We start from the raw sequence: 24,752 nt of genomic DNA, 5'->3' as shown, positions 1-24,752 counted from the left end.
GTCCAGTGAAACTGGAATGTTGAGAACAGTCACCTGAGTAAACATTTACCACCTTTCACCTTCAAGTTATTTTAAAATTATTAATTGTCTCCAGGAGGTTCCAGAAACATTGGTGCTGCTATCCTCATTTAAAAAATTAAACCACAGAATTAGAAAAGGTAATGGCTTTCTCTAAGTGGTTAGCAGTGAGAGAAAGAAAACCCAGCCTCAAGATGATACCTCAGAATTTCTGGTTTTCAGAACTGACTTTCAGTTTAAAACGTTGCATCTCCTCCAAGCCACCAACAATATGCCCAATACTGCACCTTTTCTTGCTAAGCAGAAAGAAATCCTCAGTTTGGGGTACCACATTTGGGTTGGGTTTGGATGCAGCACTGCCCTCTCTGGAACAGCATGTGCCTTCCAAGTCTGGTCAGACACACGTTGTACAACTGTGCCTGAAGGCAAGTGGCAGTGGTTTACATTAGGATCAGAACTGGGCTTGGGACAGTGAGTTCAGCAAGCATGAGAATAATGCTTCTTTCTTTAGCCATCTGCAGGCTCCACCCCGCTTCTCAAAATTGCTGAACTATTTACAAATGTTTAAGAGAATCTCTGTGTGATGTTTACACTGCCATGTATTTCAGATGCAGGCAGAGCTATACAACCAAGGCCCACCCCAAAGACAAGAGCTGTGCTGTATTATCAAAATATGTACTGGTTCTACTCTCCACTACCATACAAGGCACTTTTGCATTCCTCCTGGTAACCTTTCATTACCTCCTAAATTTTCCAGATCACTGCCAGATTTCTTAAACTTCATGGAATGATTACAGGCCTCCTGAATATAAAGCTCAGATTCTGTTTGGCAGTTTTGCATGGGAATTTCAAAATGAAGAAAAGAAAGTATTTCAGAAAAGACTGTTAAGACCATTTGTAGAACTGCACTGCAATTATACAGTTTACAGATTCAATAAACTTTATTGGTTAGAGTGAACCAGGCCTCAAAATATCACCGTGAAGTTGTTATTACACCCATCCCACATAGGATGGGAACTGAGGAACAGAATGCCCAAGGAATTTAGACAATGTCCCGTTGCATTCAGATGGCGACTGGAATTAGATGTTAGATGTTTCTGCTTTGCAGTCACAATCTGCAGTCTACTAAACTATGCCAACTCCTTATGCTTTTAGACAAGAAAGAAATATTACATAAAGAGGTTTTCAAACACCATATATTGATACTTTCCATGCATTACAATTAAATTAGAGTGGCCTAAGGACCTTTTTGTTTGCTGCAATTTAGAAATTTGTAGAGGAATATTCAGTTTTAGAGATAATTTCCTGACTTATTAAAAAAAAAAACCCAACAACAACAAAAAACCAGATTTTTAAAAAGAGAAGCAATGGAATAGATGCAATTCCACAAAAGTGGCCTGAAAAACTTCTGAATGCCTATCATATTGAGAGTTTTTGAAGTGAAAAAAAGTGCATTGAATTCCTGGAATGAGAGAGATGCTGTTTGTATTCTGCCCACAGTGTTCTGACTCCCTATTCTGGAAGGTCATTAAAATGTTTTCTAAGAACTGATCAACTGTTTACTGGTTTTATTCTTACTGATTATTCTTCATTTGTCTCCTGAATACACCACCAAACTTACTAATTAAAAATACCTCCCAGCTTGTTTCAGTTGGAACTTTAAGCTATGTTGTTGGCTTTTTTCCATATTTTCTTTGATGAATATGTGTCCAATTGAAACAAGATAAGCCTCAATAGCTGCCATTGAGTCAATTTTCTACACAATCTAAGTAAAAGATGCCAGTACCTAAAACTTGTCTGTCAGAATGTGCCACTTTTGGGTCCAGAACTTGAAATGCAGTAAAGGTTAGAGCCAAAATGCTGAACAGAGGGTCACCCCACCAAAACACATCAGTAGGAAATGCTGCAAATTCTGGACAGGGATTTTTCTGCCTGTTCTGAAGCTTGCCAGTGTCAGATAGAAATGGGTGCAGACCACACTGAAGTGTTAAGGTACTTTTGGAAAGACTCTTCAGACTGAGTCATGTGCTTTCCATGTAGGTGGTCTGTGTGTAAGACAGAGGAGCCTCTTCTCCTGTAACCTTAGCCAAACTTGGCAGAGGGATAGACATCTAATATTAAGTTCCCAAAAGTTTTAAAAAACTTGCAAAACAAGTTTTGTCTATTAATGCTGAACCTCTGCTGAGCCTCAGCCTCTTAAAAGACAACAGAAATTTCACATGGGCAAATAAGATCTAATGAACTCCCTAATCATGAGAAATGCATTAGTCAGAGGTTACGTATTAATCCACAGAAAACCTCAGAGTTCTTGCCTGTATGGAGTCTCTGCTACCTAGTAAATGTAGATGATGATAAAAGTCATAAATGCATTTATAAGTATGGTTTCCCAATTAGATTCTTTGAAGTCTCTAAAGGAGAAACTCTTGCTGCAAACTAATATAATGCAATTAGATTGTCAATCACAAAACCTCTGGGAGCTAAGCTGCTTTGGTTCAGGTTCTTGGAAATGCTTTGACTTTCATAAGGAAAACACTATGGAGCAATGATCTTATCTAGAGGGAGAAATGGCAGCTAGTAGGCACCTTTTCAGTGATGTGTGACAGCGAAAACCAGAGCAGGCCAGGAGATAAAAAGAACTAAATTACAACCATCATTGGAAAAAGCAGGTTGTGACTATGACTTGGCTAGACAAGGTTCTGAGTAACAATGGATCCACAAATTTTACCCCGTTTTCAGCAGAGGATTGAACTGGATGACTCCTAGAGTTTACTCCTAGAGTAAACTCTTCAGTTTAAGTCTCTCTGTGATGCTATGGACCCTAAAACACTGATTCCACAGTTAAAAGATGGGTAGTTGATTTTTCTTTTATCTTTCTTAGCTGTTACCATTGCATGAATATCTGGCCTGGATGCCCTTAGCTTTTGGAAAATTTAAATGGACATCAATGTCCTGCTTGTTTAGGAACATAGGGATTGCTTCAAACTTTTCCAAATGCCTTCCAAATACTATTCCTGTGTTTCACTTCTGCTCTAATTTCTCAGAATGAGAAGTGAAATTCCTCAGAATCAGATCTCCTTGCTAGGAAGAGTCATAAAGCTAACCTCAGGCAGCAGACTTCAGCACAGTGCATCAGATCATTAGCACACAAAAACTTCTATCTAAGTGTGGAACATTAGGAGCATGGATTACTGCTGAATCACAGAATCACTGAATGGGTAAGACTGGAAAGGACCACAGAGGGTCATCTGGCCTGACTTCCCTGCTCAAGCAGAGTCATCCCAGACCACATGGCACAGAATTGTGGTCAGGTGGTTCTTGAATATCTCCAGTGAGGCAGACTCTACAACCTCTCTGGGCAAACTGTTCCAGTGCACGGTCACCTGCCCAGTAAATTTCTTTCTTATATACAGGTGAATATAGGATGCACTTCCCGTGCATCAGTTTCTGCCTGTTGCCTTTTGTGCTACTGCTTGGGACCACTGAGTAGAGTCTGGCTCCCATCCCCTTGACACCCTCCCTTCAATAGTGATAGACATTGATAAGTCTCAGTTGTCTCTTCTCAAGGCTGAACAGGCCCAGCTCCCTCAGGCTTTCCTCATAAGAGATGCTCTAGTCCCCCAATCACTTTGTTGTCCTCTGCTGAGCCCGCTCCAGAAGCTCCAGGTCAGTTTTGTACTGGTGAGCCCAAAACTGGACACAGCACTCCAGATACACCTCGTCAGGGCTGAAGAACAACCTTTCCTCACCACCTGTCATCTTGAAGTTCCCTTCTTATCTCACAACCTTGGTTATTGCAGCCTGTTTCTTACCCTCAAGGCCTTATTTCTACCCATAGCAATTAAGCAGCATCATCAATTTTCCTTTTCTAGAGCAATTGAACTTCAGCACTTCCTGTTTTTCACCTTTCAATAGTAAGTCAAAACTATTTCACAGTGGTTCCACGATTCAGCATTATGCCCTGGGTTATTACACATTTCCCTCTATTTTCCCACTCATGTTCATTCTAAAATATCTTCTTTGTGCCTCTGTCTCCTATCCAAATTTCTCGTCATGGTGTTTTCCATTTCTGCACTGCCTCCTGGACTTAGAGCCCTGTCCTCAGCTTACTCTTTCCTAAAGCCTTCAGAACATCTCTTTCAGCTCAAAACTTATTTTCCTGCTGTTTCCCAGAGCCCAGCCCCGCGGATGCAGCAGCCCGTGCGCTGAGCGCAGCACAGACGGCATCTGCTGGGGAACTGAGGAACATCAGGCGCCTGCTTCCAAGAGCTCAGTTACTGCCAACATGAAAATCAACTCTTGACTCATGCAAACAACTCATTCAGGGCAAACAATAAATAGCCTCGATGCTTTATTGTGACACTTTTTTTTTTTTTTAAACAAATGAAATGTTAACAGATTTATAAAGCTAGTTTCTCATAAACTGGGTGCAAAAGTTTTCTATGACAATGCTGGGCATGAATCCAAATCTGAACAATGCTGGGCTTAATTTGTAGCAGAAACATCCTCTTATTTGTTTCTTTTTTCACTTGTTTAGGGGGGAGGCAAAGAGGGGAAACTGATCTGTAACACTTTGTTGATTGTTCATAGCAGCCACCTGGCATTGCTGCTCTGGTGGTGGCACCGTGATGCAGGTATCGCCTCAGTGCTTGCCAGAGGCAAAGCCTATCTGGCTCATTTTTTGTGAGTTAAGCAGTGAACACAGGGTGGCAGTCTACAATCTGAGCCTAGTCCTGGCTCAAATGATCTTGGACTTTAGTTCCCTAAAGCTCCTTTACCCATCATTTATGTTAATAAGGACATGGAAAAAAATCAACACTTTTTTCAGTACTTGATGATAATCAGAGGACATGTTTTCCATTTAGCACTTAATTCTAGGACCTCTTTGGTAGTACACTTACTAAGTACCATTCTTTGGCCTTATGCTCAATTAATAAACTGAATTTACTTTTTTACTGAAGGATTGAGAAAAGGCAGAAGTAGGAGGTGCTGGCCCATAGACTTCTTCAGCCTCGGCACTTTGAAGCAATAAGGTAGTAGACGCAATGAGTGCAGATGGGCTCCAACTTTACACTGTTAACAAACAGCTCTTTGCAAGATAAAAACCATCAAATCTACTTGTGTGGGATCCTACTTGCTGCTGAGTGCTAACAACACAGCAATACAACTTCAATGGTGTATTTCAGTTAACATTAAAAATCATTAGCTGTGTCATGTGTAGTTTAGGTTGACTAAGAAATTCTTAATTTCTTTGGTCTACCTACAACAGATGATATGAAGGGTGCCTACTTGGAGCTTGATGGCTGGGACATTCTCCCAGAAGGTGAGGGAGAATTTGAAGCTGAAATGCTTGAGGACAGCCTTGAATCCAGACTTCTCGCTTCTGGAAGCCCACTTCACTCATTCAGAGAAACAGAAAAGGTGAACAAACTTTCCCTGTGTTTCATATTGAAAACTGTAAAGAAAATAACATTTGTACTCAGTGGAGACTGACGGGTATGTGAGGAGCAGCTGGAGTGGGTTCCTGTCAGTTCTAGGACAAAACAGGGCACTCCACACTCCTGACACATGAAGAAATGCGGAGGCCTAGTAAAAGGTTTTCTACTGGCCTCTCCTATCCTTTTTCACCACACAAAAGCATTTATATATATTGATGTGAATCAGACTGGAATCTTCTCTGACAGTGTTTTGCTTTTTGCTTGGGCTGAGAAAGGACTACTTGGGAGCAGAGGACTGCTCTTGTGGAGGTGATTTTCAAGATGGCTTTCCATGGAGATTCACCAAGGTATGGGATGCTGCTGTGGTGAGAGAGCATGCCCAGGACATGCCTACACCCTACCTGAACTCTGAATTTCTGCCCTTGACCAGCTCCCTTCATCCTGCTCTTAGTACAGCCATTGTGTCCCTGTTCCCTTGGAGAACTTACTGCTAGGTGAATTGCAGAGCCTTCCCTGGACTGCCAACCTCCTTCTTGCTACCCATTCCTAGCTCTAACATCCCAAACCCATGCTAAATTTAGCAGAGGCTATTGAGCAAAATGTTACCATTCTGCCACCCCTACCTCACCTATTCTTATGGGAACAGAGGGTTTAGAGTGTCCCAAGTACTTCTAGTTCTGCAAGCAAATACTTCTCTGCTAATGGTCAGTACTACAACAAAGTCAGAAAATTTTGCTTCACACCATTAACTGTGTTTCTTAAGACTCAAAATCTATGATTCTGGAAGCTAATGGGAAGCTGCTGTATTGATTGTATTGATATGTATTGATATGTATTGATATGTATTGATAGCATGTCTTTTAATGCACAAACTTTAGATTTTAAGAGGTAAAAAATATATGTAAGACCTGATTAAAATGTTTTTCTTTTATTTCTAGCATATGTATAATCACACTAAGTTTGAAATGTAATCCAAATCTCAGCAAAAGTTACAGATTATTCCTACCATACATATATTACTAACTCAAAGATGCACTGTTCCTTCAAAGTTTTTGCAAAGCTTTTACCAGCCTCAATTTTACAGACCCACAGCATAGCTCTTCCTTAAATAAAAAGATTTAGTTGTTAAAATGACTGCTTACTCTTTCTTACCAACAAAGTTCTAATCTTAAAGGAAGAACTTCAACGTTCAAGAGGGGTCAAAATTTCATCTGGAAAGTATATATTTTTATTACTGAAGTATGCAAAAGCTTCCAGCTTCTATTCTTAGCTTATTAAGAGAAATAGGTCCAAAGGGACTTCTAATAAAATAGCCAAAAAATGCAAAAGAAAAAAAATCCCAACATTTTACTGCCAGTATTTTTATTATGACAGCGACAGAATGAAATCTCCTTAATGCTTGTTTTCTAGCTCCACTATGTTGACATATCTTTCAGCTTACACAAAAACCATTATCTGGAGGAACACAAACTCCTTCCTAGCTCATTACAAGAATAGTTCAGCACTCCTAATCATCTCCGACCTATCATGAAGTCACACAACAGTATCTTTGTCTACTCTCTGTATCACCTGCATGTTACACTTGAAGTTCTTAAGACACAATCCTTTCCAATTACTGCATGAACAGAAATTAAACTTCGGATACCCCATAGAAGAAACACCTAGATACATCAGGTTCCAGGGAGGAGAGCCAGAGGAATCAAGCAGGCAAGGGAAGATACTCAAGAAGGCCAGCTAAAGCCAGCAAGCCAACATGCTTTGAAAGAGGCATGGGAAAAGTCAGTCCTAGTTGATGGACTATTTAAATTGTTTGGTTTGACATAAATTTCCTTAGCAATTGTGTCTTGGTAGATAAAATAAGCCCTCTCTTACTCAGCCTTGTAAATGAAGGTCACACAATAATAAAGTTTAATAAACAAAACTGTTCAAAACAAGGTTTAAAGTGAAAAGTATGATTGCTATCAGTCCAAGTAATCACATCAATGTGAAAGCTTTTACACAACGTGGCAGGGGAAGGCAGGGCAGTGAAAGGTGCAAAAGATCTTTTCAGTTCTTTATAAGGTCAGCTGCATCTTCCAGAAGAGATGTTAGTGAGGGGGTGAGGACAGATGTGCTCAAGACACATAAAACCCAGTCACTATTAAGCCATCCTTATGGATAATCATTAAATCAGACATTATCCCATTCCCAAACAGTGTTCTCACAGCATGTCCTGTACAGGTTAAAGTACATAACCTGCTACAGGTTAAGTAGCACTTATATGGAAAAACCTTCTCTTACTGAGACATTCTGATGTTCCTTGATTTAAACCTGCAAATCTAGCAATGATACAGTTTATTGGTATGAGCTGAAATATATCTACTTTTTGGTACTTCCTGAGGATCTCTGAGGCTTCAGGAACATGCATGTAAAGTTTACAACTTAGACAACATCTAAAATCCAAAAGTACCCCAGTGGGTCTTATTTTCACAGCACTCAAAGGATCACAATGCATTTTATTTTCTCAACACACTACCTCACGTGTATGAATTCAAAACTTCCCATTTGATATCTTAAAATAGTTCTAAGAGTCTAATAGTCACTAAGTTCTGAAGTTGAGCATTTGTCGGAACAATACACACTGTTTTGCACCTATAAGCACATTAACAATGTTACACAAGATAGTAACCACTGCACAGTAATACAGGCCTTCAGTTTTTAGGAAATAATGTCAAAGCTAGAGTAAAATATAGGAACATTTCCCTTCCTCCTTGCCTCCCCTGAAGGGGATTGAACACAAACAGAATTAGTAGACAACTTAGGCGAAAAACCTAATTTTATTTATAATTGTTACAATACAATCACCATAAAACTTACAAGAACTGAACATAAGACTTGCATAGACTTTTCTTTAAAAAATAATTATTTTATTATTTTTTTCAGGCCAAAAACTCACCATTCAGTGTTTGGCACAAAGATCTAAGAAGCTTCACTCTAGGTCTATAATTATTAAAAAAAAAAGAGCCACATATTTGGTTTATCTAGTAAGCAAAGCTAATACACAGCTGTGAATTTTTTCACTCAAATACTGGAAGTTTCCAGGAAAGACTTCTTCGTGCTTTGGTTCAGAACTTAGAAATCATAAGCAGGATCCATTTGCAAAATACATTCTTGGAAATGCATACAATACTGTGTGCCACATCCCTCTTGATAGAAGGCACAACTTATGAAAGGAACATTCATGATATAAAACAGAAGCAAGTTCTGAAAGGCTAACAGTGACACCCACTACTTCTGGTGGGGTTTTTTTTAATCTAAGCAAGACCTGCTCTTATTTTCTAACACCAACACTCCCCAACCTATAAAATAACTTCAGCATGTGTAAAATTAAAGCTTTTCCAGGCATGAACAGTTGCAAGAAAGGAATATGAGCCAACATTTTTCTTCTGGTGGAGTTACTTTCAAAACTAGACATAAGAGTAGTCACTATCCCCCAAGAGCCCTTGTGTCAAAACCAAAGAAATTACTAAAGACAAATTTTTTTGTAAGTATCATTATTCCTGCCTACTTGAAGTCAGGAAAATAAAGCTGTACATGGCAGTAAAACTGATCCTTTTGTCTAAAGTGCTTGATGAAAGCAGAAAAACTACAAAAATTATAAATTAGTGAAACCAGAGGTGGAAGAGTTACATTTATCATACAAAACAAGATAAATTGGAGCATTTTCACGTTTTCTTGTTCCATTAGACAAGATACAGCAAAACAATTCTTCACAGTGAAGAGCTCCCTTAGAATGTATAGAGCTTGCAACAATTTTTTTCTTACATTTCTGTGATATGAAGTAATTTGAAATAAGACTCAGAAACAGTATTCCAAACCAGAAAGTATCATTACAGCTAAGAAATGAAGATTACATAGGAAGCTTTAGACATTAAAAAAAAAAAAAAAAAAAAAATCTTTGGGAAATGCTATTTAATACTTTCAATAATTTTAAATGCCCTGCCACTATATATTTTACAGTAGAAATGCAAGCGCCTTTGGAACTCAGCAATACTTGATTAGTTCTGTGCATATCTTCTTTTATGACATCATCTTTTCCTTACACTGCACTGAGCAGAAAAGCATCCCTTCCACAGATATGAACTTCTGCCCAATCAGACACTTGCTGCAACAGGAGCACAAGAAGCACTCCTGTGTAGCATGCCAGTTGAAGTTGTTGTATGTTACGCGCTGAACCTCTGGATCTATAGCATTATGACAGCCTTGGCAGATCTGTTTAGAAATAAAACAACACTGAAATGAAGCACACGCATGCTCTCTTCAAGTGCAATAAAACCTGGAACTCTTAAATGTTTTTGGAAAAGAGAGACAGGTGTTAAAAGAAGCTTTTTTAAAAAGTCTCCAGCTTTTGATTTTTTTTCTTTATTTTTAAAGTGTTTTGATTAGAATTCAGCTGAGGGCACAGAATAATAAAATGGACACACAACTTATTTTCTGCTGGAACTAAGCTTAGACAGTTATGATGGTTAGTATTTCCCAATATCCAAACAACCATAAAAACCTTTTCTGTCAAACGGCACAGATCTTCATATATTCATTCATATATAGCTACAAATCTTCCTTTGCATTGACAGCTCTGTGGCAATGTCAAATAATTAAAGGTTATTAGAAGTTATTAGAATGTCTTGAATGCAATTCATCTTAAAATCTGGTTGTTCACAAACTATAATTTAGATAGAGAAAGTTAATGTTTTAAGACGAAAAAAAAAGTCTCTCCAAAAAAACAATTCCTCACACCCACCTCAGAATATTATTAACTGCCAACTAGAGATGACCACATTTTGTCCATTCACTATATAAACCATCTGGTGCACATTAGACTGAGCCCCCAACTAGTAGCTAGCTAACTTATAGATATGACTGCACCATCCTCTCAGATTAGTTTCCAGCAGAACGACGAATCAAGAACTACCATTCTTTTCCAAACTTCTAGCTTTATCCTGTCAATCACTCTCTTTTTTTAACACCTGTGGTTAGAAATAAACGAAACAGAAGTCCCTAGATTGCAGTTATCACTACAGACTTTTACCAGATCAGCTGAAGTTGATTCCCACCAGGCTCAATGAACTACAATTGACAAGAACTAAACATTTAGCACCGTCACTCATCTTCACCTACTTCTTCTGTTACCAAATCCTGCTCAACCACTGGTTAAGTTCAAGGTGTTTTTCCAACAGGTTCCCTCCCTGCCCCCCCCACCCCCCTGGCAATGGCTTTTGTTCAAGTTTATGAAGTGACAAACAATTGCCTGTCTAAAGTTGTGGGTTTTGTTGGTTTTTTTTTTCTGAAGGAGAAGAAGATGAGTGACTCAGGCCTAAACACACATTCAATTTGTACTCTTTAGATACTTCCCAGACTGAGAAAAAGTAAGAGTTTGAAGCTCCATAGACTTACGTTCCCTTCCTTCACAACACCAAGACATCTGTAAGGGCCTTACCGGAGCATGGTTCTTCATGTAGCAGGATTTGCAGACTGGCTTGTCATTCACTGTTATATAGGTTATCCCAGCCAAAACACAATCACAATCAAAACAGCAGAAGTGTTTCAGATGCCAGTTTTGCCCTTCTGCAAGGGTGTATTCATTGCTGAATATTAGCTACGAGGAAGATATAAACAAATATACAAGTAAACAAGTAGATTCATTTGAACAGTGTACCTTTTAATAAATACAGCCTCTGGAGGTTTTGTGATTTGCAAGGAACTCCCGGTGGTTCAACCATTGTTTAACTGTTTCCCAAAAGCCTCCATGCTGCTCCCAAGAGTCTGCAGATGCCAGAGGGCCCAGAAGGACTTGTTCCCTGTTGCTGCTCAGAGTCAATTTGGCCCCTATTGCCCCTGGTAAGGAGACAACTGTGAAAGTCGAACTTGTTGTAAGAATTTTCCCTCACATATCACAGCCTATGTCCCCATAGATTGTGCAAAATCACCACCAAATCCAAAACAAACTATGGATCTTCCTGAATGTGCAGTGTCCATACTGGTTTCAGTTCTTTGCAACTAAAATATCAACTAAACTGGTGAAAGCACATCATTTTTCTGCACTGAAGTGTTTTACTAAAACTCCTAATCACTTCTCAGGGGAACAAACTTATGTGCTAGAAGAAAAGACTAGGATATTTCCTACCTCATCACATCCAGCACATCGGGGTCTTTCACTATCACAATAATGTCTTCCACAATACAGGTTACCATTCTTCCAGAAATAGATCATGTCTACTAGAAGTTCACTGCAGGTGCAACAGACGAAACAACCTGGATGCCACAATTTGTCATATCCAGCACGTTCTGCATAGACAGCTGGGTCACCTTCCTCCATCTTCAGTTTGCAGTGATAGCAGGACTGGAAAGACATTATTACCAAGTTAATTAAGTCTTTGAGAACTACATTTATAAAAATTACATGCTATTGATACATTTAATAAATTCAATCTTTCCAGACTGAAATTAAAGCATTAGTTTAGTTCCATGAGTAGACAGTAATGGTTCAGGATATACCTGTACCATACTTGAGGTTTAACTAACCAATTCAGGATGATGCACATTCTACTGACATAGCATTGGTGCTCCTTAAAAGGATTGTTGTACTTCGCTGTATTCATATTCTGCAGTTGCAGACTAGTGTTTAAAAACACAACAAGCAATTAAAATTCATGTTATGCTCTATAAACTTTACATGCTTAGGAACAAGGAGAGAATAATGAGCATCCATCTAAGCTAATCAACTATGACCAGAACACATGACAAGGAAATGGCTGTACTTATATATCATGAGAAGACCAAGCAGTATCTGCATAACTGGTGGGGGAAATATAAAATAAGTGAGCATTTCAAACTGATTCTGTTTAAAGCTATATTCTAGAGAAACTAGTCGCACATGGCTGGTGTCCAACAGCCTGTGATTAATAATTCTAGGACAGGGAGAATGACTATGGATAAACTACAAAGCGTACATACACAGCTACACTACAAATAGTTCCAGAGAGTTCAGTCTTTTGCCCTATAGCTGCTCACAGAGAGGGCTTTGCCATCAAGTAAAAAAACACAGATGATTTATGTTACTGAATCAAAATTTTTTTTATCTACAGTTTAATCACCAGTCTGGCATTTCCTGCACTCCAGCTGGTCTGTGGACTGGGCTGAACATCCTGGGAAGGTTTTCCTCTATGACTCACATCAGCCACAAATGGCTTTGTGTGTGCATATAAAAATAAAATACATATAAAGTGCCTCAGCTGTAAGGCATATTGATCAGATCCTAGATACCAGACAATTTCAAATGATATACAGAAAGGCAACAAAAATGGAAGAACAACTTGCAACAGAAACAGAATGCAGAATGTAGGGAAACTAACGGAAGGGAAAGTTCAAATATATATGTATATAAAGGTTTCTGACCTTTCTACTTTAGACCTCATACTCCAAGAGAAGTACACTGGAAGATCAAGTAGCTGCCTAGACCCGGGTCTGAGGCAATGTGATTCCCTTGCCTACCATGTCCAACATCTCCAGCTTTGGTGGTTAAAAGGTATATAAAAATTTCCTTCTTTACAGCAGGAAAATATGCTGACTACTTATTTTTCTTTAATTCAGCTTTCAGTAATGGTGTAAAATGGTGTTATATTTGTAAACACAGAGACAATTATTATAGGTATGTTTAATAGTGGAGACATGATTGTTAGTGTTGGGTTTGCTTTTTTAAAATTTTTATCAGGTTTCAAAGAAGTGAAGTCTATTCTGATAATAAAAATTAATTTTTCAAGAGATTCTTTTTACCACAGCTACAGGAATAAAGCTTTCAAACACAGTCTGAAAGACAATGTACAAGAACATCAGATGAGCAAAAATGCAGAACCAGTAAAAAAAGGATGGCATTTCTTTTGCTAAGTATTTAAGAGCTCTTCTTTCATCAGTTCATATTATACTGTTAAAAAGCAGCTGAGATAATGCTAAACCATACAGCTGAAACAAATTCTCATTGCAGAAATCAGACCCCCCCGCAAAATACTTAAAAATAACATATGTAAATCCTGATTATTTAACCCAGTGTACACTCAGTACCTAACAACAGACAAGAAACCCAAATGTTCACTTATGCTATTAAGCACCTACAAGCCTCTTTCTCAATCACAGCCCACAGTGATAATAGATGCTTGGCTTAAACTGCAGGAAGAATACTCAGGTGCCGGAGTAAGGAAAGCTGGATAGTGATAAACAGGCGTCATATAAAATCAAAGCACCTTCTGATACAATTACTCAAGAGGATAGAGTACCTCCTGCTTTTGATTTATTTATAGTCCAAGGCAGCTGGTCAGCAGGGGACAGTACAAGACGTGTTTTTCTGTGGGTCTTCCTTTAGAAGGAGGTAAGTTAAGAACTGCTGTTGTGAAATCAAAGTAAACTGTCAGGAAAGGCTGATTTAAGACAAAATAACAGTAACATAATCAAGCCGTGGAAAAATAACTTTTTAGTTTCTTAGGTTCTGCATAACAAGACAGTAACAAAAAACTCTAAAAACCACCCCCAATCCCCTCCTTCTCCCCTCCTAAAAAAAAATAAATAAAATATTAGAAAACATCTATAGGTAATCAAATGGCAGAGCTTAAAAATTTTTAGGGTACGTGGCCATGTCCAAAGCTGAAACCTAAGTGTTGATTTTATATTTCACACCAGTAGTCATATATACTGTCAGAAACAAACAACAAAAAAGCACACCACACCCCACAATAACACGAAAAGCCACATTCTACAATGTTAAGAAAATCTTTTTCTCCATCTAGAACTTGTATATTAATTTTCTGTAGGCAACCTGCATAAAATTTTAAGGATTCATATATATAATAGCAACATTTCTAGAAACCATCTTTTAGTAGAGCTTTTCACACTCCTAAATAATGTCTACCTCCACTAAATTGATTCAATGTTCCTTCAGTAGTCCTACCCCTATTTTTTATTTGTAATTGGTAGTTGAGACAAGCACAGCAGTAGTTATGGTCAAAAACACTTGATTAAGGCTATAATTTTTGAAATATCAATGAAAACTGGGTCGTTTTATATACCTTGTTTTTCATTGAGCTACTACAAGGAGAAATCAGAAAAAAAATAGATGAAAATGGAGCTGAATATGAAAAGAAAGCTAGTCAAAAGAGCCATTGTATGGCTCAACTTGGACACAGGATGGAAACATGTTACCTCATTATTCCTTAATTTCTTTTCTTTTTAAGCACAATTTGTCAAGGGGGTAATTTCAGTGCTCTTCCAAGAAGGAGAAAACAAGTTTCTAAAATAAAACTAACTCTTCAAGAGGAGAAGAATGTAACAATTAGTCTGTAAGATGACACAAGCATTTTGATTATTATTCTGTAAAAGCCATCCTAATACACTATCTCCAAGCAAACATGTTTTTGCACTGAGGATGAAAGTATCACCTTGGAAGTTATTTGCTGCAATGCATTGAATACTGTCAAAAAACAGGGCTCTATGCAGACATGCACAACATTTTCCAGTTCCCCTTCTTTCTTCCCCTCCCCAGATTTTTGCTGTTCCAAATTAACAAATTTAATTGGGTTAAAATGACCAAATAGAGCACTCAGATGATAATATACCTTATTGCTTTATCTTTCCCTTTTTATACTTACATATTGAGATGCTTTCTGATTTTGGGACTTCTCCATTGCTCCAACAGCAGATGAGGTACCTCTGTCACGACCATTTTTCAAGTTATTCTCATCAGAAGCTCTCACTTCCACCTCACCAGGGAGCTTGACATCTCCTACACCAAGTGCCTCTTTTTTGTACTTCTTCACAAATTGTTCCATATGCCTGACTTCACTGGGGGAAAGCTCGTGGCATTTTGAAGGATCCTGATCGTGAGCAGGCAGCTGCTTTGCCAACTGCTTCTTCCTGTATTGCGCGCCTTCCGAGCCAGCAACAGGCTGCTTCTCCTTTGGTAACATCTGCATGTACTGTCTAGCCTGAATCAGAAGGAATTAGATATCAGATGGCACTTCAACTACAGACCCATTCTCATAAGCAAACACAACTAAAATAATCTCTACTGTTTTTAGTGACAGTCAAATTTGTCAAAAACAAGGTTCTTTCCATAAACATTAAGCTCCTGAAACAGTAATAGAGATAAAATACAGCAGATGCATTAATTGGCTTCTTCCCAGAGTAAGAGACAGGCTCCTTTTTAAGCCTTTTACAACATACAGAAAAGAGTTATTACTTCTCTGAATAAATAACATTTACACAGCACCTTGTCTCTATCTATAAATACTGATCATGAGTATGGTCTTAGAAAAGTAGAATCTGAAATAACCTGCTTGGGTCATACAGCCCATTGAAGAAATAACTCTAGCTAAATAATGGAAAAATAAAAAAGCCCTGATTTTAATAAAGCAATGAAAAGGCTAAAAATCAAATTGGTAACTGAATATTAAATAAGTCTTAGATGCACAAGGTTTGATTAATTCACTGAAAAGGAATAATTTGAGATAATGTCATTCTGACATGGATTGCACAACATTTTGGTACAATAAATTAATAATCAAAATTTGAAAAGTGAAGCAAGATCCTCAGAAGGCTATCTACTATCTCATCTACTTCAGCTGAAAATATACTGGAAGTGAGCTGCTCTTTTAGATGTTAACACTGACCTTGTTCTTACCATATACAGTAAAAGTTGCAAGCAAGACTAAGTGTTCCCCTTAAGTTTAAACTGATGTGGTGTTGGGTTTGGTTTTTTTCCTTTAAGCCAACACTACATGAAAATTTTTCAAGTTTATTAAAAAAAAAAAAAAAGAAAAGAAAAAAAAAAAAAGGAAAAAGGGGAAAAAAAAGGCAGGATACAGAAACTGGTCTCCAGGGACTTAGTAGATAACTCTTAATCCTATGTATTAAAAACCACCTAATCTCCCCAGGATTTTAAGAATTTCTACACACAAACATCCATAAAGCAAGATTTATTAAACAGGCACCATATTTTCAGTTTTGAGGAGAAAGAAAGGAAGACTACAAGAGGCAAAGTTATCTTTCCAATAAGCTCTATTACTTTATCTTCCAACTCCTGCCTCGAATATAAAAAAATGTGAGTTGGACTTACAAGTGTCTGATTCTGAACAGGAGGAGCCCACTCATAAGTCAAGGTATCGATGGTTATGTTCTTGGCTGGCACTGGGCTGGTCAGTATCATTACATTGCGTTTATACATGGGATTGCCATCATTTTTCAGCTTTGCAATGAGGGTTGTGTATTTTGTATCTTCAAAGAGTTTCCCCACTTTCCGATCTTCCTCATTGCTTGAAGGGATATCATGCTCCTCCTGGCCACATTTGCAGTTGCGGCATATTTTCCTGAAAATCATGGAAACAGCAACAAAATTACAATCTCGCACCATCTGGGTGTGTAGGAACTCAAACCCTTGTTTTCAGTGCTTTGTTTAGGAAATATACATGTTTTTCTGCAATATGTCAAACATCTCCTTATGTGTCCTGTTGTATTATTCAAGTTGTCTATCTACAGGTATTTTTATCAGATAGATATCAGTCAACTACACTAATGCATTTCTAACATGAAGCTATGCCATTTCTTTAGTTACATCTCAGTAGTGATCAAACACACATATCCATTATCAGTCACCAACCAGATTTATTATAACCTTCAACACAATTCTCCCAGCAATCACTTCCTTGAGCTTTTAGTTTTTCAGTTGCTCTTCGTACATTCAAAGTTACACATATTATACTATTTTCTTCATATGCATTTCATTGTATGCATGATGTTTGGTTATCACCAGGTTGCTATCATGTGCAAACAAATATTTCCTAGAAAGGAAGAAAATGCATACAGACATACAAAGAGTGTAACTGCACCAAGTTCTGTTCAAAGCACAGCGTTTAAGCAGAAGATGAAAGAAAAGTTAAAGGCTTATATGGACAAAGCCTTTCAAAATATCCCTGAACAAAGTCAGAGATACTCTGGCACATGCTGTAGACAATTTTCACAGAAAATAGCCTTAAAAGGTAGAAGTATATCTACTTACTTGGATATAAATTATATTATTTCATATACAACACATTTCAACTGCTTTGGCTAATGAATATTAGAAAGCAATTTGTTATCTTAAGCATAATTAAACAATTCACATATAATAAACAGAACCTTGGATTAGACAATCTAGTTCATTATTTATTAAAGGTGTCTCCAGAACTTCAGCTCAAAGCAGTCAGCCACAGCATACAGAAATTAGTGAAACTAGATGTTAACTAAAGGTTCTTATTATAGACTAAGAAAACATATCAGCCTTCTGGATCTCTACAGTTTGAAGAGGAATGAGCAGTGTTTTATCCCAGTTTTTATCCTTCATACAGCAAATAGCATGAACTATTAGTTATAAAATGCTTCTGAACCCTGCTTGCCAAAACCCATCAAAATCTAACATAGTTCTGCATCTTCCTTTATATAGTCTTGAAGGCAAGTTAAGTGCCTTAAGATAAGGTACATCACAGGAAAACAACAAAAACATGCCATGACTCAGCAAGCCCCTGAGGTAATAGGAAAGGAAGGAGGATCTTAAATTGGCTACCTGAAGTGATACACAGCCAGGTCCAAACATATGCTGTATATATGTACACCAGTTTGGATGAGGGGTACTAACATTTCAGTGTGTGGTGGAATCTGCCCTGGTCATGTGGTTTTATACAGAAACCATACATTAATTTAATGGCAACTGAAGTTATAAAGCGCACTCCAAATAAAAACACCTAACTCTGCAATAAAAATGAGACACTCATGCAAAATACGAATATTAAACAGAAGTGACTCCACTTTGCAACACAAATGCTTAAAGATATCACTCGTTGAAGTGTAGACTGACAGTTTCCAACTCATTTCCATAACAGGAAAGTTGTGCAGAATTTAAAGCCGATACTTACCTGGATAGCTACTAAACACTAATCACTTTATAATCTCTCAGTTTACCAAAACATTCAAGCATGAGCTAGCATTGCCCATTAAGCCTAAAAGCTTTACTATGCACCTCAAGCACTCTAAACACAAAATTTTGCAAGATCTTCAGCATCTGTCTACACAAGTCCTTTATGTAGGTTATACTTAGAGACTATTTAATATACTAACAAAGCAATTCATATTCACTTTGCTCATCTTTTATGGCACGCATGTGATCATACCTTATTACCAGTTCTCAGCCATATCTTTTTTGAGATCTAATAACAGGTGACAGAATCAGACCTTGTGTTTTGCAGATTTAATAATTTATATCATAATCACATGCAGTTAATGCTTCACAGCACACATGCTACTGGAACTGAAGCAGTTTGTCCATCCAATGACACCAAACACTTTATTTACTCTTAGAACTTTATTTACTCTAGAAATAGTAACCCAAGGTTTTAGTCTCGTGTCTTGATAGGATGTGATTTAATAATATTGGTGAAGACCAGCTGTTCTGGGGTTCCCTACAGAGACTTACACAATATCATCAAGCTGTCCAGAACCACTCCGCTTGCAAGACACACCTCAGTAAGGACAGTTCATACTGCTGTATTGCTGTGTGGTCACAAATGCCACATGACAGGCTGTGCACTCTCCCCACTCTACAGACGCCAATTACAGTAAAGCAGCATTGACAGCAGTCAGACCAGACGACCCTCCACAAGCTGTAGTGGAATTTATCCTAAGACTCTCATGTGCTGGAAAAACTGTAAGAGCACCTTATTTTTGCTCACATTATGCCATGAAATTGTGTATCTTTCTCCTAACAGAATTCCTTCAGAATGCAGAATAGCTCAGAGATCCTGTTTCTACCTTCAATTAGATGAACACACTGATTCAGCTGCTGTCATTATTCTTGCAGGCTTAACATGTTTCACTGACTGCAGTATCTGTGAGAGATTTTTTTTGCTTTCCTCATAAATAGGTAGTTAAGCAGAAGTGAAAGCATGCAATTTGTCCTTAGGTCCTTCCTGGAAAACTGGCCAGAACTACTGCACTTTGTGTTTGCACTGAAAATAATGAGGTACTCACTAATCTTCCCTGTCCCTGCACCCACCGAAATTAAGAATTTGACTGTGTACATTTCAGTTTAATCTACTTGCGCCTTCAAAGTTAAGTGAATAATTCCTTGACAACAGTTTGCAAGAAGCTGTTACAGGGCCTATGTTACAAGTGTAATAGTGGCCTTGGCATTAGAATTCATGTTCCATTATGCCTCTGGATAAAGGACAAAACAATACAGAAAGAATGTGGAGAATGCTGAGTCATACCTGATGTCAGCATATCTCAGTAAATTGAAGGAAAATCCCCATGGCTGTTGCCATTTCCCATGCTCCCCAACCCTCCCCCTGGCTCTCAGCCACATGAAGATATCCATACAGCTGCTAACTGCCCAAAAAGTATCCTGTCCTGATTTATAACCTTTCCTCTTGAGTAATTTCCAGTACTAAAAGATATCCAGTTGATATTTACACATGTAACTATTCTTGAATAGTATTGTTACAATTACAATTACAATTTACTCCTAACATCTTTCACTAGTTGCCACAGCACAGTCCTGCTCATTAGTCACTCACTGTCCCTTCTGCAGAAGGCATATGGCCAATTATCTCTTTAGAATAGATTAGCTGGTAATTTGTTTAACACAGCTATCTCACTGAAGTGACCCCATTCCCCTACCTCAAGTTTGTATTTCACAAGTCTGTCTGATAATTGACACTTGATCTTTGCTGTTAAAGTGAACACCTCATGTGCAAGAAAAAACAACTGTCATTATATACACCCACAGACATATAAACATATAAAAATGTATATGCTTAGACAATTTTATCTCCTTTGACTCCATGAAGAGGACAGGCAGTTGAAAAATTCTTGTTCTCCCCATCTGCATTGTTGCAAACATTTTCTCTTCACTTGAGGACATTCAGCAAGATACCTGCTGAAGGAGGTGTTCTGTTTGTCTTCACAGATCTCAGGACCTCATCAAAGCAGAGCAAGGTTCCTCCACACACATCTTAGCAATTTGAAAAGCTTTTCCCACTCAGAACATGGAAGATATGAAGGAAACTTCAAAGTTTGTGGAATGAGAAGTGGCATATCACAGGTAAAGACAGGTTTTTTATTAGATAGTGTCTTGCTAGCAGGTCTTGAGTAGTTAGAAAGAACGAGGAAGAAAGGTATAGAGATTCCATCCTCTCAAGTGATGAATTCTTGTCCTGAATGTCTACTGACAGGAAGGATCAAAGACTTCCACTTTCTTCTCCAGAATCAAATGTTAGCCACCCTCCTGATTGTCTATGTTTTGGTGTATGGAGAGGAAAAATAAGACTGATCATGGTCCTTCCTATGCTGGCTCCTAGTGACAGGAGGTAGCAGCTCCAAGCATAGAGAAATCCTCAACAAAGACCTGGCAAGTTCTGAGGCTTGTGCCCTCCATGCAGAATGACTAACCTCCCTATTACAGAAATCCAGATGTTCTTGAATATCTCCAGTGAGGGAGATTACACAGCCTCTCTGAGCAATCTGTTCCAGTGCTCAGTCACCTGCACAGTAAAGAAGTTCTTCCTCATATTCAGGTAGAATTTCCTGTGCATCAGTTTCTGCCATTGTCATTTGTCCTATTGCTTGGCCCCACCAAGCAGAGCCTAGCTCCATCGTTTTGACACCCTCCCTTCAGATACTGATAGACAATGATGGGGTCCTCACCCATTTATCTCTTCTCAAGGCTGAACAAGCCCAGCTCCCTCAGCCTTTCCTCTTAAGAAAGGAAGTCCCTCCAGTCCCTTAATCATCTTTGCTGTCCTCCACTGAACCCACTGCAGGAGCTCTGTATCTCTCTTGTACTGAGGAGCACAGAACAGGACACAGGACTCCACATACAGAATGCACCCCAGAATACCACTGGCCTTGACTCCCAGGGCCCACTGCTGGCTCAGGGACAGGTTGTTTTCCACAGGATCCCAAGGGCCTTCTCCACAGAGCTGCCTTCCACCAGGTCAGCCTCCAGCCAGTGCTGGTGCTTGGGGTTATTCTTCCCCAGGTGCAGGACCCTGCATTTGCCTTTGTTGAATTTCAGTTGGTTCACCTCTGCCCATCTCTCCAACCTGTCAAAATCCTTCTGAAGGGCTGCATAGCACTCTGGCGTGTAGGCCACTTCTCCCAGCTTTGCGTCATCAGTCAAATGACTGGGAAGGCACTTTGCCTCTTCATCCAAGTCTGTGATGTTCTGATTCCTTCTGTTATGTTTTCTTGCTATTAATGCAGCTGTAAGTAATTGCAACTGCTTTGAACTACATCTCAATGCTTCCCTGCCAGCGGTATTATCAGAAAATCTTAAAGCAAACTTAAGGCTCACCCTGCCTTCCACGTACTGTATCTGTGCAGAGAAGCCACATGCTGAAAAAGATCATTTCCAAACCTAAGACTCTTGTTTTCAGAAGTTTTTTTAACACCTTAGCAAGTCACATCAGAGACAGTTACCACTCTCTGGTATATATGCAACCAAGATAAATCAGAACCTTCCCTCCTGTTTTTAGCGACTTCTTACTCCTGTCCCATAGTTCCCTCTAGTGGGGAACATTCCCAAAGAGCAATATGTAACTGAGTAGGAATCTCTTACATCGAGCCTGACCCATTGGACATGTGTGAGGGCTGTTTTGCACCTTCTGCTGCTGTTACACTTGGGTAGAAGCATGATTCTGAGGGCAATTTTAAAAACAAAAGCTATTAATACACTAAGATAAACCAGACCATTGCTAACCATTCAACTATCATTGTAGACTACATCTCTCATTTTATCCATTTTGTGTCCAGCTCACAACACTGAGGCTACCACAACTTCTAAATTTAGAAATAAATTTTACTGAAGGCTTGGTTTACCACCATTTCTATACTAGCTTCAATTTAAAGTTCTGCACCTGTAAAACCTACCCACACACTGTGTGAAGATTTACAGCACAAATGTCATAAAACTGTATGTGCCACCTCAGAAGAGATATACTCCAAGCATAGAGAAGAAGTGTGTAGCAGCTCCTTGTAAAGACCTGGTACTAGATAGGTACACTTGGGTTTTTTGTGTACTTTACAATCTGACTCCCCAGAGGAAGAATTGAGGCTCTTTTGAATGGAAATACAAAACGAAATTACAAGTTGTCTTCTTCAGGAACAGCGTTTTCCCGTATCAGGCCAAGAGCTGCACGATGTGCTGAAGCTCCTGGGCTGTCCCCAGGAGAGGGCAGTGTCAGCCTTGCACAGCCCGCAGCAGAACCACGCCCGGCACACGCGGCTGCTACTGCCCGGCTTGCTGGGCTGCAGCTGCCTCGTATGGAGGTCACAGTCTTCACAACACCCTTACGGAGCTTTGGGTTCGTAGCTAAAACAGCTTTCACAGGACTTGCTGTTACTGGGCAGTACTAGCACAAAGTCAAGGCTTTCCCGTTTTTGAACTCTGCTGCCACTCCAGCAAGTACAGAAGCTGGGAAGGGGCACAGTTGACTCAAATTGGTCAGTGGGGGTTAAACGCTATATAATGTCATGTTAACCAATAAAACAGAAATAGAGGATGAAGAAATCAGGGTTTCTGACTTCTTAAGTAGTTACTAGCTGGGCATCAGTGTGCTGGTGCTGATTCCCTTTGCATCACTTACCCACCACCTCACCTATTAAGCTATTTAAACCGATGAATTGCCTCACTTTTGTTTCTCCTTTTTTGTGTCCCACACCCTGCTGTCTGGGACAGGGAGTGAGCAGCAATGTTGGTGTTTGCTGACCAGGATCAAGCCCTACCCATAATAATTCTCCCAATGTGTAACTATTTCTCTAGTTACAATTCTTATTTCAAGTCTTGTCTTTTATGGATGAGTAGCAATGAAATAAACTTGAATTGATTTTGATTATTCATGTTATAAAGACAATATACTGTCCACTTCTGCTACAGTTTGTTCCTATTTCAAAGCGAGTTTCAGATTTAAAGGCTAACAACTAAATAAACAGATATTTGGGATGCATCACTTTCCTTTTACGTGGTGGACTACCAAAAGATATGCATCACGCAAAGCATATTAATATATTTTTTTCCTTTGAAACTATTTACACAGAACTGAATTAATACTTCAGTTTCACACTCTTACTGCCCCTAGTAGCAGCTATTTTCCAACCCATTCTTGAATTCTTTCAAATTGCTAACTTTTTGACTGTTTCAGAGGTATACACCACATTTGTCTGACACTTATATGAAGCTTCTCAGACTACTTCCAGCCACCTTACTTATCTGGTATATCCTATATGGACTCAATTTCCAAATTAAATCTTAGCTAAATGTTTTTACATCTTTTTTATTACTTGCTCTTTAATCCAGTGCTGTCTACAAACTCTTACTTTCTAGGAGAAAGTGTTCTGATGACCTATGTATTCAGGACAGGGCACAATGAGCCCCTAACCACAGGAAGATACAGAATATGAAATATGGATTAAAAAAATACAGGCAGAAAACCCCAATACCCACACAGAAGTAGACACCTTTTACAGACAAAGCAGACAACTTTGCAATCACACTATGATGTGACTAAACCACTTCAGCCATTTTATTTCTTTTTATTCCAAATTATTTTATGTTAAAGAATACTCTAGCAGTTACAATGTGTAACACTGGCAATTAAAGTAAAAAAAAAAAAAGAAAAAGAGAGAAAGTTAAATGGATTAAATGGACCTTTTCCTCCTTCACTTGTAATTTCTCCATCTGGCACCGTGACTATGAACAAAAGAGCTTTTAAGCAGAAAGTAATACCATTTCTCATCTAACCATGGATAAACACTATTGACACTTGCACTTTTTAAAATTCTCTTTTATTGCATTACTTACATTTATTCTGTTTTATTTTACTTTCACTTCTACACACGACCCCTCATATTGAAGAAGTCTTTCCATAAATTATTTTTTATCTTCAGATGATCACGTTTACTTACTAGTGCGTTACCATTTCTTGATCCATGTCGTTATTCTAAAGTTGTTTCAATAGCTACATATTACAGATAAGAATATAGATTTATGTAGAATTATTATGATTATGTATATTTATATTGAATTATTGTGATTATGTATCAACTTATAACAAGCTTTTGCTGTGTTTTATTTTTGTTTGCCCGATTATTTTCTAAACATTCTCATCTGCAGTCAAATGTTTGGGCAACAAGTAAAATCTTCTAGGCCTTATCAGCACCTGATGCCACTATGGCTGGGATACAAAGGCT

General features: G+C 38.5%; 1 protein-coding gene across 1 annotated transcript in view; it reads right to left on the bottom strand.

Annotated features, from left to right (window-relative positions):
- Positions 1 to 8,250: 8,250 nt before the first annotated feature.
- The window catches only part of LOC131592462 (testin), a 29,076-nt gene continuing 12,574 nt past the window's right edge, over positions 8,251 to 24,752 (bottom strand). The window contains exons 3-7 of the mRNA XM_058863989.1: positions 16,594 to 16,843; positions 15,128 to 15,463; positions 11,617 to 11,832; positions 10,930 to 11,088; positions 8,251 to 9,704 (exon numbers count right to left, since the gene is read on the bottom strand). Coding sequence (XP_058719972.1) covers positions 9,513 to 9,704; positions 10,930 to 11,088; positions 11,617 to 11,832; positions 15,128 to 15,463; positions 16,594 to 16,843 — 1,153 coding nt within the window. The 3' untranslated portion in view covers positions 8,251 to 9,512. The remainder of the gene's footprint in view (positions 9,705 to 10,929; positions 11,089 to 11,616; positions 11,833 to 15,127; positions 15,464 to 16,593; positions 16,844 to 24,752) is intronic.

This window comes from Poecile atricapillus, chromosome W (assembly GCF_030490865.1).
Source record: "Poecile atricapillus isolate bPoeAtr1 chromosome W, bPoeAtr1.hap1, whole genome shotgun sequence".
Classification (NCBI taxonomy): Eukaryota; Metazoa; Chordata; class Aves; order Passeriformes; family Paridae; genus Poecile; species Poecile atricapillus.
This window is presented reverse-complemented; position numbering and strand designations above follow the sequence as displayed.